At 34.4% G+C, this 19,381-nt stretch overlaps 1 protein-coding gene across 1 annotated transcript; it reads right to left on the bottom strand.

Annotated features, from left to right (window-relative positions):
- Window positions 1–12,828: 12,828 nt before the first annotated feature.
- Window positions 12,829–16,762, bottom strand: LOC127118039 (protein disulfide isomerase-like 2-3). Its single transcript, XM_051048171.1, has 9 exons — window positions 16,527–16,762; window positions 15,965–16,123; window positions 15,124–15,237; window positions 14,680–14,843; window positions 14,442–14,541; window positions 13,971–14,147; window positions 13,736–13,881; window positions 13,376–13,522; window positions 12,829–13,286 (listed from the first exon to the last, which is right to left on the bottom strand). The coding sequence occupies exons 1-9, from the start codon at window positions 16,650–16,652 to the stop codon at window positions 13,112–13,114; spliced, it is 1,308 nt and encodes a 435-aa protein (XP_050904128.1). The 5' UTR covers window positions 16,653–16,762; the 3' UTR covers window positions 12,829–13,111.
- Between the last annotated feature and the right edge of the window lie 2,619 nt (window positions 16,763–19,381).

The raw sequence follows: 19,381 nt of genomic DNA, 5'->3' as shown, positions 1-19,381 counted from the left end.
TTGAAATTTGTCGTTTCACATAAACTTCACAACCCCAAATCTTCATGTAAGACATATATGGTTTCTTACCACTCCATATCTCATATGGTGTTTTCTCAACCTTTTTGGATGGAACACGGTTAAGTGTGTAAGCTGTTGTCCATAGTGCATGTCCCCAAAAGGAGTTTGGAAGATCGGCGTGACTCATCATGGATCGGACCATGTCTAACAGGGTTCGATTTCTTCTCTCAGATACACCATTCCATTGGGGTGTTCCAGGAGGAGTAAGTTGGGATAGGATCCCACACTCTTTCAGATGGTCATCAAACTCTAGTCTTAAATACTCACCACCTCGATCTGATCGAAGAGTTTTAATATTCTTACCTAGTTGGTTTTAACTCGTTAGGTTTCACCCTTTTAGTATTAATGTTATAAATAGGCATTTGGAGATCAAGGACATATAGTCCATTGCTCATTTGTGCAGTAGCATAGAATATATCATTCAAATAAATTGAGCAACAATTGTTCTTTATTATAAATGAAAAACCAAACTTGTCCAAACAAGAAATGGAAATAATATTCCTGCTAATTGCAGGTACATAATAACAGTTCTCTAACTGAATTATTAAACCACTAGGTAAAGTCAATACATAAGCTCCTACGGCTAAGGCAGCAACCTTTGCTCCATTGCCAACTCGTAGGTCAACTTCACCTTTTGCCAAATATCTACTTCCTCTTAGCCCCTGCACATTTGTAAAAATGTGAGAACCATATCCAGTATCTAATACCCATGATGCAGAAGTAGATAAATTTATTTCAATAACAAAAATACCTGAAGTTGAAGTCTCTACTCCATTCTTCGTATCTTCCAGGTACTTTGGGCAGTTTCTCTTCCAGGTACTTTGGGCAGTTTCTCTTCCAGTGTTCGATCTTAACGCTAAAGCTACCAAAGACTCTCTCCCTATGGTTAACATGCTTTAATGTGCCACTGTGATTGGGAACCAATAGCACGTTCCTGAACCTCCCAACTATGAGGAAAAGTTGTGCATTTATAAATCTCAAGTAATAATTCCGTACTCTATTTCTGAGAAAATTTAGGCGCTTATAGGTCCTATGTATGACCATGCAACAGATCTTACCAATATCAAGGATTTCTTCCCTTTTTACCATATGACGAACCCCATAGTTAGCATTGTGGGACCTTTAAACTTAGAGTATATGACCACTTCTTTACAAGTCTTTCGTTCAGCTCCCCCCACTAAGAAACATGAGGATTACATCCTATGGCTGAACACAATTGAAGGGAAAAAGAGTTAATTCTGGAAGGAAAGAGGTATTTTCGACCTCACCCAGTTGTCGAAGACTGGTCCCGCCTACTGCTAAAATATGTTGGTCGCTTCCTTGTACTTCTGGGAAAGCACGACTAAAACTTTCCAACTTCTGTATGGAATATTGACACCCACTCTTTTTGAAGCAGTGGACCTCACTGGCCTTCGCCCCACTGGTGAAAACTTCGATCCAAACGAGAGTGACAAAGATACCATTAACTATGATGGTAACCGTGCTAGCTTTGGTCGATACATTAAAGACTATCACGTTACTGATGATGATGAAGTTTCTAACGAAGAGCACATCACCTTCCTTACGTTGTGGCTATCAAGGCACATCTTTTGTTGTAGGTCCCTAAAGGTGAAGAAAATATACATTACCTTAGCCAAACAAATACACGAAGGCAAAGACGTTTTCCTTAGTCAATTGATCCTAGGGTCCCTTTATGATTCCTAAGGGTTAGGAACCAAGGCTTTGAGGAATATCCAGCCAAAAGATGGATTATTGTTATCAAGACCTTTTTGGCTCCTTCAACTCTGGCTCAATGCCACTTTTGAGATTTCTCTAGATGCCAAACATCCTAATGGAACTGAAGAAGCCCTTAAGGACCATCATGTCGTGGGACAACGCTTGAATATTCTGACTTTTAATGACAAGAATAGATCAGATAGAGAATCTCTTGTATCTTATTTCCTGATGTTTGCCAATTGCTATCACTTTAATGCTACAATGGCTCATTTTACTGAAAGGACCCATGGGCTGGAATGGTTTACCCAAGAGTTCCCAGCCACTGGTGAACATGAGGCTAAATCAAAGAAAATATGGATAACCTTCTTGACTCCTCGACTCCTTTATACCTGTCTTGGGACTTCAAAGGAAGATGTGAAGATTCTCTGTTACCAACCCAACTTGGTGTCGTGCCAGTTTGGGATTAGTCAAACCAAACCCATATCATTTTTCAACCGAAAGAGCGACTTGTACCTTTGCATAACTGACTATTCCGAACATGCCTACCTGCGACGGCTAACCCGACATGCCAATGATCACCAAAGCTTACTCTTTTTGACTTCCAACCCTCATTCTACTGTACTTCAGAATTTGAAACTTGGTGGAAGGCTTATCATGCTAAGGAATTCATGAATGCTACAACCTTGAGCTAACATCTAACTGATGCTTATTCTTCCTTGCAACAAAAGTTCAACAAAGGTAGAGCTCGACATATCAAAGAGATCCAAGATTTCCTGAATATTTTAAACATGTGTATTATTTTAGGGTGAACGAATACTTATCCGTTACGTTTTCCTGATTACATAACGGATAAGTATTCGTTCACCCTAAAATTCCATCCTCTGAGATTTCCCCCTTTTCCCACCAACGAAATGACTCTGGATTTCGCCCATCAATTTCCATGGTGGTTCGTTTATCGGGAATTTCAAAAGGTGCATAAGAACAAATGCTTGAAACTTTCTCAACGAGCGACTCTGTCTAAGTACGATGTATATAGTTTCAAAGATCACCTTCATGTCGACATAAAACATGTTAGGCTCGAAACCCCAATACATGAAGGTGAGGAAAATGATGGATCTTATCTCCGTCTTTTTTAAATCTTGAGATGCTCTTACCTTGTACTCATAAATAATTTGTTTGCAGATATCGAGCACAGGAAAAGGACGAGGGATGCTACTAGTGCTAAAGTAGAACTTAAAAAATCCAATGTCAAAGGAACCTCCTCCAAACCTGTCCAGGTATGTTTTACTTTATTATGCTAAACTTTTAAATTGCTCAACATTTTGAACCTAGATGATTTTTTATCACTTGAACTTTTCTGTTTTGCGCAGGATGATGATGATATCGTCGAAGGTGATACTGCTGAAAAAATCCCTGAGGCCATTCATGTCGAGGACTCTTCTCCCTAACCTCCTCCGCAAAAGAAGAAACCAAGGAACTCTGGTGCTGGCACAAGGTAAATTCCAGTCAGCCTTAGAATTGCTCATACTCTTAAGGCGAGGAAGGAGAATAAGGTTCCCATGGGAAAGATGATCAATGCTGCAAGAAAATTGGCTTCTAACGAGAGTGTCAATTCTAGCTCAGACTCAGAAACCTTAAAGGTAACATTCCTTTCTCTTGTCTTTTCTTTTATAAATCTTTTTCAGAATACTAAGAAATTGAATTTCTGTAGGACAAAGTGTCGACCAACCCTACGCCAAACTTTACTCAGACGGTGCCCCAAGAAGACAAGTTGCCCCCACACCAACCAATTACAGACATTGCCGAAGAGATTAACATACCTACAGAGGTGGGTGAAAACATCTCTCACTATTCAACTGACCAAGTACAATCATCTTCCTCAACTTCTTCCATATCTAATGAAGGAAAAAAACAATACATGAGTATGAACGAAACCTATCCGAGGGAGGTCTCTGAGAAAGCATAAACTAAACAATCAACTCAGCCCACATCTAACTCACGACGCTCATCAACACAAAGAGACTACTGAGACTCTCAACCATGCTGACCAACCTGAAGTGGAGACTTATCCTACTGTTGAACAAGACCCTCAATAGACGTCGATATTAAAACCAACTACCTCTCCCAATAATATCCTTTCTAAAGAGGAAATGGATGTGTTGAAGAGAACCAACTCGCATGCTTATATGAAGATGGTGTTGAACAACAATGGTAGCTCCACTAATCGAGGTTTAAGCTCTTCAACTGTTTCTTGAGGCATTAATAAACCTGAGACCGTCGACTAAGTCTTGAGAAAACTGAAGGCCCAAATTGAAGGAACTAATCTTTTTGAAGCTCTAGATAAAGATTTCATCTACGACTATGGCATCAAAACACTGCTGAAAAAACTCGACGTTCCTGACGCCCCAAGTGAGGCTATTGATTTCTTGGTGACTTTTGGGCCCTTCTTCGACCATATCATTGCTGACTTCTAGAGAAAGCACGATGCTAAAGCCAATATAACATCTAAAACGAATGAAAGGTCGAAATAATGGAACTTGGCCACTTAATCTGACGAACCCGTTGAGCAACTGGAGACAAAAATTCGAATGGAGAATGAAGTTATTGCTTTGGATGCTAAGATCTTTGGTTGGTAAAAGGAGATCGAAACCTAAGTTGAGAAGAAAGCCACCGGGGGGGGGGGGGGGGTCGATCAATTAAAAAATAGATGAAAAGACCCAAGTTGGAATCCAACACCTAGAGATTGTGATCGTACTTGATGTTGAACTAGCTGGCTTTGCGTCCCAAGTTTCTCAGGCCAACAATCGATTAAATGTAGCCAAGCTTAAATATTAACAATTCAAGACTTCTTTCCCTTTTTAGGGATGAGCTTTGTTTGCTGTTTTCATTAAGTATTTTGATTCTTTTAATCAGCTTTTTGGATCTTGTAACTTTTAAGTATGTCGTTGGGGCATTATGAAAATTTTAAGGCCATTGTTGTTTAGCCTTCTTAATTCCGAAATTATTATTTTATTATGCATTTATATGTATTTCCTACAATATAGGTCTATATTATTTTAAATACTTGCCATTTATTCGCAAGATTTGACCCTCATGGGTCAATTCTTCGACTTTATATGCATTATTCGTATAAGCTTGTAGAATTTTAAATGGCCCTTCCCAGTTTGGGGACCACTTGCCCAATGTTCTATATTTTCGATCCATGGGCAATATGACTTTCCACACCAAGTCTCCTAGGCTGAATGTCTTGTACTTAACTTTTTTGTTATAGGCTTTAGCCACCCCCTCTTTCTGTCTGATTAAGACATCTAGAGCAGCCAACCTTGTGTCGTCTAAATTGATCAATTCGTCAAACATCATACCCCAATATAATTCAGTTGGGATCTCTGCTTTCCTTTGGACCCTAACTGAATGTAGATGGACTTCCAACGGGAGCACTGCATCATGCCCATAAACAAGTCGGAAATGTGTGGTATTAGTTGATTCTTCAGGTGAGTTTCGACATGCCCATATCGATTGGTTTAAGGTTTTGTGCCAATTTCTTGGCTTCTGACTACATGTTTTTTTATCAAACCAATTAAAATTTTGTTCACCACTTCGACCAGACCATTAGCCTGAGTGTAATAAGATGTTGAAGTTAACAACTTGAACCCAATTTCTATGGCAAAATCTACCATTTTTTTGCCCTGTAAAAATTGAGCCTTGGTCAGTGGTGATAGTTTTAGGTATCCCAAACCTATACAAAATATGGTTTTGAATGAAACTAATTACTTCTTCCTGGTCGACATTCGGTAGGGGTACAACTTCTATCCACTTTGTGAAATAATCTATTCCCACCAAAATGTATATGTGCCCCGAATAGGGCTTAATTTCACCAATTATATCTAAATCCCACCCTCTGAACGACCATGTCTTTACAATTAAGTGTAACTCACTCGTAGACACATGTTGTATACCTGAGTACTTTTGATATTCCCGGCACCGTTTGGCGAAGTCTATGGAATCCTTCAACATGGTTGGCCAATAGACCCCCAATCGAAACAATAACCATTTCATCTTGTGACCTTCCTGGTGAGAACCACATGATCCCTTATGTACCTTGGAGATTTCCAAGTATGCCTCACTTTTGCCAAGGCACTTGAGAATAATTCCTTTAAGAGTTTTCTTCAATAGTTCATTGCCCATGATTACGTAGCTTAGGGTTCGGTATTTGATTTTTTTATCAGTCACCCCTATTGGATTCCCTAAGTAATCGATGATAGGTTTTCGCTGTTCACTGTCTGACACTAGGTCAATGGCCAAAACTTCATATTTCAGTAAACTATCAAACTCAAAATTTCCCAAGTTTGATGACTCTTTAACTCACTCTACCCCCCATGTTTTAATGTTGACAAAGCCTCTTGAGGGTTATCTTCTGATACTAATTTTTCCTTTATCTCGACTAATGCTTCCAGCCTCTCTTGGGAGATCTTATATCCTGAGGCAATTTGGTCCAAATCATTGGCCTCTTGATTCTCTAGTCGAGGGATGTGATTGATTGAAACATGGTCAAAAGGTTTCAGCAAAGAGTTGGCTCTGACAAAGTATAACATCAAATTTTCCTTGATGCACTTGTATTATTTCTTCAATTGTCTAACCACCAACTCCGAGTCTCCCTTTATTTCAACGCCTTTTTCCCCCAAATCAAAAAAAATGAAGGCCCAATATCAAAGCTTTATATTCGACCTTATTGTTTGAACATGGATCTTTGATCTTAAACTTGAACTTGGTTGGTATATTTTATGAAGAAATGATAAATATTCCCACCCCAGTTTCGTCTTTATGTCTGGAACCGTTAAAGTATAACTTACAAGGCCTAGTTCCTACGTATGCTTCTATTGGTTCGACCATTGAATGGTCGAAAATGAAGTCTGTGATAATTTTTCCTTTTATTGCTTTCAAAGGACAGTAAGTCAGTGAATATTCAGTAAGCGCTAAGGCCTACTTTCCTATTCGACTATGCAATATATGCTTTGATAACTTATGCTTGATAACATCAAAATGCGAGTAGACATAAATTTCCACAAGTTTTAGATAATGCTTCAATTTAGTACATGATAAGTATAGGAACAAACATAATTTTTCAATCGAGTTATACCTAGTCTATGCATCTATCAGGATTCAACTGAGGTAATAAATGTATCTTTCAACACCATTATCATCCTTTTAGGTTAACATACTTCCTTTTGTCGAATCTGATGCAACTATGTACAATTTCATGCTCTTATTTCTACTTGGGGATAATAAAACTAGAGCTTTCATCAGATATTCTTTGATGTTGTCAAAAGCCTCTTGCTTCTCAGTCTCCCCAATGAAGTCGTTGTCTTTCTTGAGTCGAAGAAGTGATGAGAAGGATTGAGTTTTGCCACTTAAATTGGAGAGCGTGCCAATTTGTTTATGCTGGAATTTCGTAAACAACCGCTAGTCTATTAGTTAAATGTTACATGCAAGATCGACTAGTGAATTCTATGACACCGTTCTAAAGATCTTAATTTGTGATTTTCTTTGGGAACAAGACACGATTTCGACTAGGTCGAAATACTCGTATTAAATTATAAATGTGTAATCTCGATAAAGACAGTGGAAAAATGCAGTAGAACAAGAGTAAAATGAAAGTACTAAAATGATGTATGGATGAAAGAAACATAAACGCGAATTGAATTGAAAAGACTTTTGCATGAAAGTAAAGATTGGCGTTTCATGGTTCATACATTCTCTCAATGAAGACTCATTTCTCTTAACGCTGATACTTCGAGTATAAGTGAGATCATTTAGTAAAATGAACACCCCTAATTCTACAAATGAAATTCCTATATATACTATTGAGAAATAACTGCCTTTAACGTTTAAATCATTAGTTTTCTCCACGTAGAAGCATGCATGCCCCTTTGCCTCGCGTTTCTTACATGTGTCATTTAGAATGCAACTTCAAAGTAGTTATCCATATTTGAACATGACATCTGTGCGCCCAAATAACCGCCTCTTCGATGCAATTGGTGCCGTCGAAAATCATTTCTGTCGAGATGTTTTTATAACATTCCCAATAAATGATAAGTCCCAATTTCTTTCCGCTTGAGACCTAAGAACCGTGTGCACATCATCAAACAGTCAACAGGTTCCTACCTTTAGCATGTTTGCTAAGGTATTTTGTAACACCCCTTTTTCTACCCCAAAATACTTAACATATAATCAGAGTAAATAAGCACGCATATAAACAAAAGGGCGTCACATCGATGTTTTCAAAAACTAAAAGCTTTCAAAAACCAAACATCGTTCATCATCAATATACAATACACCTGGTCATTTAAAATAACACATTTCAATTATCATGAATATTCAAGCATATGCGTTCGCAGCGGAAAATAGTGAATACTCATGCATTTCATCAAATGATCCATGTCCCATACCATGATCATCTCTCAATAATCTCTTCAAAATAAACGGAAACCATAATCAGAATATTTGGCACTATGGCCTCTCAACAGCAATTGCAAATAAGCATGTTCACAAGTAATAACATAATACTTATCCAAATAGGATACGAGTTTAATACTACTAATCTACCCAGTGTTACATGACCAGAGCATTGACTCATTACCTAGTCTTCAAACTAAAATACGGGAACTCTCTAGCTAATCTCGAGCGAGCTACCGTCCACCTACTTCAGCGCTACTACTCCTGAGTATCTGCACGATACCCATGTAAAGGTAACATTCAAACAAAAAGGGTGAGAATTCAAATCATTATGAAGAAGTATAATCAAGCACAATGATTAAATCAACAATTAAAGGAATTCATCACACTTCATATAACCATGTAAATAATACTAACCAACATTTATTTCACATGTTTCAAGCACACATAAAAACTCAAGGAGTATAATATTCAAATCCAATATTATATTCTCAAATATACACATAGCTACAATTATCACATAATCACATATTCAGTCAAGTTATGTATCCAAACATCGTCAAATTCAATTACCATATCTCATACACACATCACAATCACAATAATGCATACACTCAATTATCACATAACTCTAATGTGACTCAATGCAAGACATGTGACTCTATGCATGTGGTACCAATGTGAACCCAACGTTTCACCGCTTTCCGATTCAATATCTAGAATCCAAGCCACCAAGTCTATTTCCAATTAAGGATCAACGTCTGCTACGCCTATTTCCAATTAAGGATCAACGTCTATTTACCACGCCTATTTCCAATTAAGGATCAACGTCTGCTACGCATATTTCCAATTAAGGATCAACGTCTATGTACCACGCCTATTTCCAATTAAGGATCAACGTCTGCTATGCCTATTTCCAATTAAGGATCAACGTCTAATACCATGTGAACCCACAGTTTCACCGCTTCCACCATGAAGCCGACCATGCCATGAATGAATGTACAAATACAAACACATATGCAATTAAGATCATCTCTACCATCTTAACATTCAACATATCGCCATAATTCAACCCTATGAATTATCCACCAATGATACATATACACATTCATAACAATATATCATTCACAATCCACCAATGGTACATATACACATTCATAACAATATATCATTCACAATCCAACAATGGTACATATACACATTCATAACAATATATTATTCATAATCCACCAATGGTACATATACACATTCATAACAATATATCATTCACACTCCACCAATGGTACATATACACATTCATAACAATATATCATTCACATAATATGCAATTAAGATCATCTCTACCATCTTAACATTCATAGCAAATACACCATTCACATAATATGCAATTAAGATCATCTCTACCATCTTAACATTCATAACAAATACATCATTCACATAATATCTATTAGAGTCACCTTTCTAATGCTTTAAACCCCAACCCAAAATGATTCACGAGTTGAAAGTTATGAATAAAACCGTGCACTAAGGCGTTACTAAAAAGTTGTTGTTTTTCTAAATTTTCCAACATAATTCTCATCTTCTTCAACCCCAAAAAAGTCCATGAAATAATCTCCAAAATTATTTTATTCTTGAAACAAAGTTATAGCCTTCTGTTTCAGCTATCCAACGCTTCAAACGGCACTCGATTTGGACTTATGGATCAAAAGTTATGACCAAAACGATTCCGACCAAAAAACATAAAAAGGCCGCGATTGTGACGGACAGCATGCAAAATTTTCTGCGTTTTTCATCGTTGGAGGACTTCCGGACCTCCGATTTCAATTCCATAAAAAGTCAAACGTTCAGAAAATTATGACTCATACAATACTCTAAGTATATAACATTAATTTACAGTTTAACACAATCAATCACCACAATCAAACATACTCATCAAAACCGAACAATTCCAAACAACCATACAAAATTAGGGATTTTAACCTAAACATACATCTACCCATTGACCCAATCATACTAACCCATAATAATAAGGATTCCCCCCTTACCTCTTCAATTTTCTGGAAACCCTAGCTCCTCTCTTGTTCTTCCCTTCTTCTCCTCACTTTTCCTCTTCTTTTTCTCTATTGTCTTAAATGATCAAATGAATCATAATTCTCACTCTCTTACCTCTTATTTATAGTATTCTATTTGGGCTTAAAGAGTGATAACCCTAATTTAATTAATATGCCCAATAAGACTTAGTATTTAAATATCTCTAATTTAATTCAAATAAATTAAACCAACTCAATATACACCAAGTTAATTAATTCAATTATTCATGATATCTCCTATCAACTAAATAATTAATTAACACACCAAATTAATTAATATAATCGGTTATTATACTACCGAACAACCCATTAATTAATTAACACTCCACATAAATAAAATAAAATCTAGTAATAATAGTATAATAAATAAATACTAAAAATTGGATTGTTACATATTTTCCCTTGTCGAAAATCCCAGCTAATAAGGTGTGGTTCACATAATGGTTTATCTTAATTTTCCCCGAATTTTTTCTATTAAATGTATGTATGTTGTTGATAAATGTTTTTGTATGTTATTGATGTTGTTTTGTGTTGCTTGTTAATCAATGGTTTTTGATGTGCAACTAACAAGTGGTTATGGTTCTTTACTTATCACTAATGCATGTGGTTGTGTGAACATGAATCTAATAAGAAAGTTGTGAACTTGTGTTCGCTGTGGAAATATTATACGAGTCTTTCATATAATATTTTGATAGTGAACACATGTTTTCTACTCTCCCTTCAACTTTATCCTTTTCATAGCTTTCAGGAACGATTAGTTATCAAATTCTCCAAATCTATGTTAACTAATTGATGTTTTTGTTGATAAATTTTGTTAGTGAGTTTGTTATATCAAAGGTGATTGCTTGTTTCACTAACCCATCATTGAACTTGCATTTATTTAAATAGATTTTTGAGATAATATTTAAAAAAATTAAATTATTCTTAAAAATTAACTTAAACGATCTAATGTTTAATGAATTGCATGCATCTTGTAATTTATGATTTTCTCTTTAGAATTTGATTCAATGCCACAAATTCTTCAAAACAATGATGATAAATAAATGTCATTTTGAGTCTTTCACACAAAATTTGACGTTTGCAAATAAACTAGAAAAAAAGAGGAAATTAAATTTTGTGTGAAAGACTTAGTAGACATCCACTCATCATCGTCAATTTGAAGAATTTGGAATTGAATCAAATTATATGGGTTAATGAGAAAATCATCAATTATAAGATACATGCAATTCAAAAAAACATTGGGCCGTTTAAGTTGTTTTTCAAGAGTAATTTAATTTTTCTGATTATCATCTCATAAATCTATTTGAATGGTTGTATATGATTAATGAGGGGTAGAATGATATCGAACTCATGACACTATATTTATGACAACGGTTGTTTAAGTCAACCGTTGTGATAGGTAGCACGCTACATAGTTTATCACAAAGGTTGCACTTCCATGGTTGAAAACAACGGATTTACAACCACACCCTACTTCACCACGGTTGATCAGGCGTGATGGTATCCTTTTTCCAACCATGGTGAAAGAGTTTTTCCGTAATAGTGATATTACGTGAAGATAAGACCAATCCATTATAAAATATCTCTAATTGATAAAAATGACTTCTTAATCGATTAAGAAACTGTCAGAGTTAGTTTTTAGAATAAATATGAAACATACGAGGATATTAAAAAGGTTTGTGTGTGTATGTGCGTGCGCACGTGCATCGTCTTTGTACATCAAGACTTACACTTACTTATTTTACATATTACTGATGAGAAAGACTAAATAACTTAAGCAAAAGATAAAACGAGCTTTCACATCTCCGATTTCTCTGAATGTTAATCTTTGAATTTGACTTGTCTTGTTTTGCTGTGAACATTGAAACTTGAACAACTTTACGTTTTGATGGCTTCTTGTCCGACAATGCTTATAGTTTAACTTCTTTATTCCTCGTCATTATCAAAATATCATAGCTTCTTGTCCAAAAATGCTTATAGTTAATTTCTTTATTCTGTTGTCATTATCAAAATGTCATAATGTTTTAACCTTTACAAAACATATGCGATTTTTCAATAATGATGCTAATAGATTTAGGGTGGTATTCAAACATAAGAAGAGATGTAACTCCATTGTGTTGTGTAGTATAGTTGTAAGAACACAAACATTTAAGGTGAAGACATTATTTTCTAAGCATACACGTGGAAGGGTATATTCCTCAACAAAAATACCAAAACATAAGAATAATATAAAGATGAAGTTAACATAGGTGTATCAGATTTAAGGGTTAGGTATGCAATTGAAATAATTGGATGTAGGGCATTCAAGGCAAGAAGCTTGCTACAAAAGATGTTGAATGGGATCTAAAGTACCAATTGGTATTAAGCCTATTACAGTTAAACCACCACATAATGATTATGTGAATGCATTAATTTATGTATGAATATTTATTTGTCAATGTGTGCATTTGATCTGATAATTGTATGAATCTTGTAAAATCAAAGTAGTAGGAAACTTGTAAAATCAAAGTAGTAACAAGCATAAGATGATATATGCTTTCTAAAATAGCAAAACATGGTTAACATTTTCCTCATATTATGTTGTACCACCGAATGACATATGATGCTCCTCAAAAGTTCACTCATCACTAGACTAGTTTTTAACTCAGAACATGAACAAAAAACCGAAAAACAGCTAGCACAATCATCATAAGTTACACACTTCTCTTTAAATATTCTACATACTATCATTTCCTATAGCATAAAATTGGTAATGACAAACACTAATTTCGTATCATTCCCTTTCTGATTCATTATAGTTCATCTTTGCTTGAGGCATCTTCTCCCATGAGTTCTTCAAGAGAAAATTCATCCTCTTCAATTATTTCTCCATCTTTTCCATCCCATGGTTCTGTCTTTACAATGGTAGGAGTACCTCCCAAGGGCAAGTTCCCTTTGCCGCCGCGTCCAGCTTCTTTCACAAATTCTCTGCCAAAAATAAATCAATAGTATTCAAGAACTTGTTCATTTCAGTAAAGTGTTTACTATTTTGTATAACATTAGAAGAATATACTTACATAATTTGGTCAAGTTCAAAAGCACTCTTGAGAGGAGCATAAACAGCTTTCTTAATGTTCAAGGCTACTAAAGCTGGATAACCATACCCACCAACACCAACATTCTGCTCAAGATCTGGCTGCTTACCGGCGGCTACCCATGCGTAGCTGTTCAAGACACAAATTCAATAAAAATTGTTAAGAATTCGACAACAAAGATCGATTCAAGAGTTTCCTAGAGGTGTACTGTTAGTGTAATGATATTTTAACGTAAGTTCACTTTGCAACCGCAAAATGCAGAACTCTCATTGGATGTCATTGTAAAACCAGTTTGCATTGACGATTAATTCAGAGTCACAGTGATGTTAAAGTTTTACTTGCCTGTAAGGGCTCCTTTTGAACTGCTCTGCAACGGTTAATAACTGCTGAAGGTATTTGTTCCTCCCCTCAGCCTTGGAATCCAAAATGTCGGGAAGGAAGGCAACAAAACAGATAGCTGCAGAACCACATTTCTCTTCCAAAATATCCTATAGACAAATACTTGCGTTTATATTTTATATTCTCCACTTCAAATTTGTGACAATCAAGTAAAGTTTGCAGGAAAGCAAACACTTACTGCACTATATAGCTCTGTCACTTCTGGAGGGGCAACATTTGTTTCGAGCTGTTCTAATGCGAATGATTCGATAGCTGAGGCAGTTCTTGCACCCTCGTAAGGAACTGGAGTATCTTTATCGGCTCCAAATACCAATATTGTTGGGAATCCTTGAACATTGAACCTGCTCATTAGAGACTGAACAAAAAAAGATGTTATCAGAATAATATAAATTGAAAGGAAGATTAAAAAAGTTAATAATTAACACTGCATTTAAGTATTACTAAATAAATCAAAAGACAGACAGAGGTCATCTTGAACAAAGCCAATGGAATTTTAAGTATTAATCATCAGCGTTGTCAATCGCGGAAAAAATAGCTGTTTGTTCAAATTCCACTATACTAGACTGCAACTGGTGCTATTTGAGAATACTTTGTACGGTTGACAACACTAATATTAATATGTATCGTCTATGAGGTGTATAATTTTTACCTTATCAGCATCACAGTCAACATGACCCAGTTTAACCTTCCCTTTCAAATTATTGGACGCTCTTTTCCACTCAGGAGCTAATTTTTTACAATGTCCACACCTTTGAGAAATAAAAGAGGAAAAAAAATTGTAATTAGATTTAGATCTGCAAATGCAGAAGTAGAATTACAGGTTCAGTCAGGTAATAAATAGATAATGATAACTAAAATTTAACTCTTGAAATATAGGAAGCGCTCACCAAGGTGCAAAAAATTCTACAATCCAAAGTTCTTTGCTTTTGATAACCAATTCATCAAAGTTACTAGAGTTCAATTCTACCGAAGAAGAAGCAGTGGTTTCCTTTTTCTCATTTGATCCCCCTGTTGCTTTTCCACCTAATCGTTCCTTCAAAAGAACCTTTACCTGTACATGCAGATGAACTATAAGTACACTCTGCTGAAATTTTGTACACTACCAATTGAAGTCTAAAAAGAATTTTCCATTTCAAGTTATTGATCTGATTCTCATTTGTTTATAGTCATCCAAATTTTCATATAAGTACAAGAAATTGTTTTGTTTTCCACAAAAAATAGATACCTATCTATTGAATCCAAAATGTAATACTCACTATACAGGAACATAAATATTTGATTGAACCGTTTGGGCAAAAAGTTAAAACACCTCAGAAGAGATTCAAACAAACCTGTTGAAGTGCAAATTCTGCAATTGGTTTGACATCTCTTGCTCCTTGGTAATCAACCGGTGGTTTTCCAGGTGCAAACACTTTAATAGTTGGAAATCCTTTAATACCATATTGCTGCAGGGAATTAGGAAGAGACACATAAAAATCTAAATGTTTTTTTTTTCTTTTCAAATTTTGCAAATAGACATTTATAATTAAAAAAAATGAAGAAAATAGTCCAACATGCCAATCATAACTAAACTTACAAGAACTACAGGAATAAATATTTCATTATGCAAACAACAACAAATGTCTAGTAAGAGACAGGAAGAGAAATAATCTCAAAAAACATATTCTAATTCGCCTAGGTAATATATTTTTTGGTTGCTTTACATAGAAATGGTAGCACCTATAATAGAAAAGATGGTGGAAAATAGTCTTAAGTTATTTGGGCATGTATGTAGATTCTATTGTAAGGAGAGTAGATCAGATGGAGAAGAGTCAAGTCAAACAACTAGAGGTTGAGAAACTATTAAGAAAGATCACGAGAGTAACGAATTGGATAGAAACACTACGTCTTTGATAAATCTTTACTTATTATATTAGTGCTCATAAATAAGTTGTTCCTTAAAAAAAAAATTAAAATCAATCTGTTTTCATAAGCTAAAAAGAGGGCTTATGGACATCACAAATACTTGAGCAAAGTAAATAAGCTCAAATAAATGAATCTAAACAGGCTCAATATCATGTTTTGCATCATGCATGGTCCATAAAAGGTGTTTCTTTCTAGTGTACACATTCCAGAAGTGAAGTATATAATGACACAATTCATATTCAGAAAAGCTAAATGCAAGAAGAAAACCTGAGCCAGAGCCTGGTGAGCCTCAGCGTCAAGTGCCGCCACAGTAACCACACCCTTTAATACAGTAGCTGCCTTCTCCCATATAGGGGTCAGAGCCTTACAGTGTCCACACCATGGAGCAAAGAATTCAACAAGAACAACTCCATTTGAATTCAAAACCTGACATTAATAACACACCACCCATAAAAACCTGATGCATTACAAACTAGATAAAACAAACAAAAAGCTACTAATTCATAAAAAAAATTCATCATATCAGAATCCAATCCCAATACTATAAAAAGACTATTGCACATTCACATAAATTCGAATTGCATCTACACAAATTCTTCTACTAAATCCAAAACTAATAAAATCAAGCAGCATTCCCCGATTCAAATATAACCATCAAACAACACAAGAAATTCTAACGTAACACGATTCAAATATCCAGAATCAAATACAAAATGCCGAATTGGTTTTCAAATAAGCAGAATTTCACGATTTTATGTAACATCCAATCGCAAAGAGTAGTTAATAGTTTGGGATCATGAAGTGGATCGATGAAAAGGAAAAAAAAAACCTTTTTATTGAAGTTGGCAGGAGTGAGCTGAAGAACGGGCGAGGAAGAACCGTATAGTGCGTAAGAAGGGACGAGATTGAAGATGAAAAGGAAGGTAGTTAGAGCAATGAATAAGGGCTTTGCCATTTTTTCTATCTGTGAGAGACACAGTTTTCTTGTCTGAATCTGCGGAAGGAAGAAGAAGAAGAACGCGATTTTGTATAAGGAATTCTCTTCTTGCAACGTGTGTCATCCAATCAAATGCTTCCACGTCATCCACTTTTGGTCCATTTTTTTTACTCATTTTGATTTCATACTTTTAAATATGTAATTTTGCTATTCTATTTTGTTGATTTTAGAATTAAATTCTAAATTTAGAAAAAAAAACGTTTTGATATTTATTAATTTAATAATTTACTCTCATAATTAAATTTACATTTATAATAATTTATTAAAATAAATTATATTAAAAATTATTAAAAAATAGAAAAATAAAATAAAAAATTAATTTGTAACAAAAATAAAAAATTCAATAAAAAATAATTAGTTTAATGGTGATACTCGATATAAAATATTTTTTATATTGTCATCCATTAAGAATATGTTGTTTAAAATTTTCAATCTAATTTAGAGGAATAGATGATTTCATTGATTGATAATATAAATATATTATTAATTTTTTTAAAAATAATTTGAAAAAATTACTAAAATATCAAAAATGCAAATAAAAATCTATAAAAATCAATAAAACTAGTAAAATCAATTTGAAAAACTTATAGAAAATAGAGAAACACAAATCAAAGGTTAACAACAATTTAATTCCTAACCAGAGTATATTTTGAATTTCAATTCTCCTCTTCTACCCATATGAAAAAGGTTGGACTTGTGAGCGCCAAACTCACACACTAGTTTTGGTCATGCTCATGGAACTATCATAAGTGATGGAGCCGCAACAAATATTAGCCTTCTAATAATATGAAACACAATTTTATTAAAGTTGAACAAGAAATAAATTAGTTTGAACAAAAAATATATATAAATGTCTAAAAGAAATATTAACTTTTGAATAGTATTAAACTTACTTTTTACACTCTATTATTCTTATTGTTACTTGTTATTATTCTACAAAATTTAAGAAGAATTTATAGTGAGATACTAGTACATGCTAAACAATTTATGTGTTAAATTAACCACAAATATAAACGTCTCGTTAATAATTGCTATTAGTCTTCCATGTTTACCTTTACTAAATATTATTCTCATAATTCTCCATTCGTTTATAGTTTGATTTTTTTTTAAACGTTGAACGAACAAATTGTCTCTTCTAATCCAATTGCATCATGATTACCGCAAAGGTCTACAAACCTTATAATCGAGGATCACGTTTACCATGGTTGAATCAACATGATGGAATATTGAGTAAGTCCAAACAATGTTGGAACTTACCACTTGTCACAACCTTGATTATCATGTTAATTGGATTCTCATCGGTATGTACTTTCGTAGGAGAAATATGATATTACTTCATGACATCCCGTATAAAATGATACCTTACATCGATGTACTTGGTCCGAACGTGATGAACATGATTTTTAGTCAAGTGAATCGCAATTTAACTATCACACCTTAGTTTTACATATTCTTGTTTCATATCCAAATCTTTTGGAAGATCTTTTAGCCACAATGCTCCCTTCACTCGTTCTCCTATTGTCATACTCGATTTCAAGTAGTATAGAATGCCACGGTAAACTATAATAATGATTGCTAACTAACTAGACCATTGTGTATTTGAAACACATAACCAATAGTAGACCACTGTCTATCCATATCACCAACATAATTTGAATCAACACAACCACTTATTTGTCATGTACTTCCACTAAAACACAAACCAATGTTAATGGTACCTTAGAAGTACCTCAAAATCCACTTTAACATTTTTCAATGCGTCTTTCTTGGATTCTCCATGAATCTAGGGGCAACATTATCCAATTGTGAAATATCCAAATATGTACATGTCATGGCGTACATCAAACTTCCAACGGTTGATCAAATGACTGCAAATACAAGAGAGGGTGAATTGTGATAAAATAATTTTTTTACAAAAATGATTGATTTTACTTGGTTAATTTTAAGAAAGGAGACGAAGCAGAGATTTAAGCGCCGAATAATAAATAAGATGAAAATAAATATATAAGAGATAGGAAAGTGCAAAATTGAATTTTTATTAGTTCGACCTTAAATCACATAGCCTACTCTAATCCCCAAGGATTTTCCCTTAAGAGTTCTACTAACAATTTGAACTTTTATGGCATGATCGGCCCACAACCTTCTTATATCAAAATTTTACCCATATTCAACTTGCAACCTTTTATGATACAAGTATATTTTTCATATGCATCATATGATATGAACAATCATTTTTCACATTAAACTTTTCAATTTCATATTTTCTAACAATGACAATTTCATTAGAAGAATCTACTGGTTTTAATGAAAAAAAAGTTTGAACACTCTAAATTTTGATGATGACTCTGGTGCCACTTACTAGAACCACAACAAGAATTATACTTCTAATAAGATATGAAATGCAGTCTCACTAAAGTTGAAAAATATAAAGTAGCTTGAAATTTCTAGTGTACTAAGGACACCATTATTCACTGAAGATGCCACAAAAAATAGAGTTGTTGGACATTTTGCACGAATCTTGGTTGACATAGATCTTTCTAGTAGAGTATTTGATTAAATCTTAGTTGAAAGGGAAATATTTACTTCAAAGTGGACACTATATATGAAAGGATATCATATTTCTACAGCCACTACCATATATTGGGACATCATGTTACAAAATATAAAAAGTTATAAATATAACATAT

Source organism: Lathyrus oleraceus, chromosome 2 (assembly GCF_024323335.1).
Source record: "Lathyrus oleraceus cultivar Zhongwan6 chromosome 2, CAAS_Psat_ZW6_1.0, whole genome shotgun sequence".
Classification (NCBI taxonomy): Eukaryota; Viridiplantae; Streptophyta; class Magnoliopsida; order Fabales; family Fabaceae; genus Lathyrus; species Lathyrus oleraceus.
Note: the sequence above shows the minus strand (reverse complement) of the source record. Positions and strands in the feature narration are given on the sequence as shown.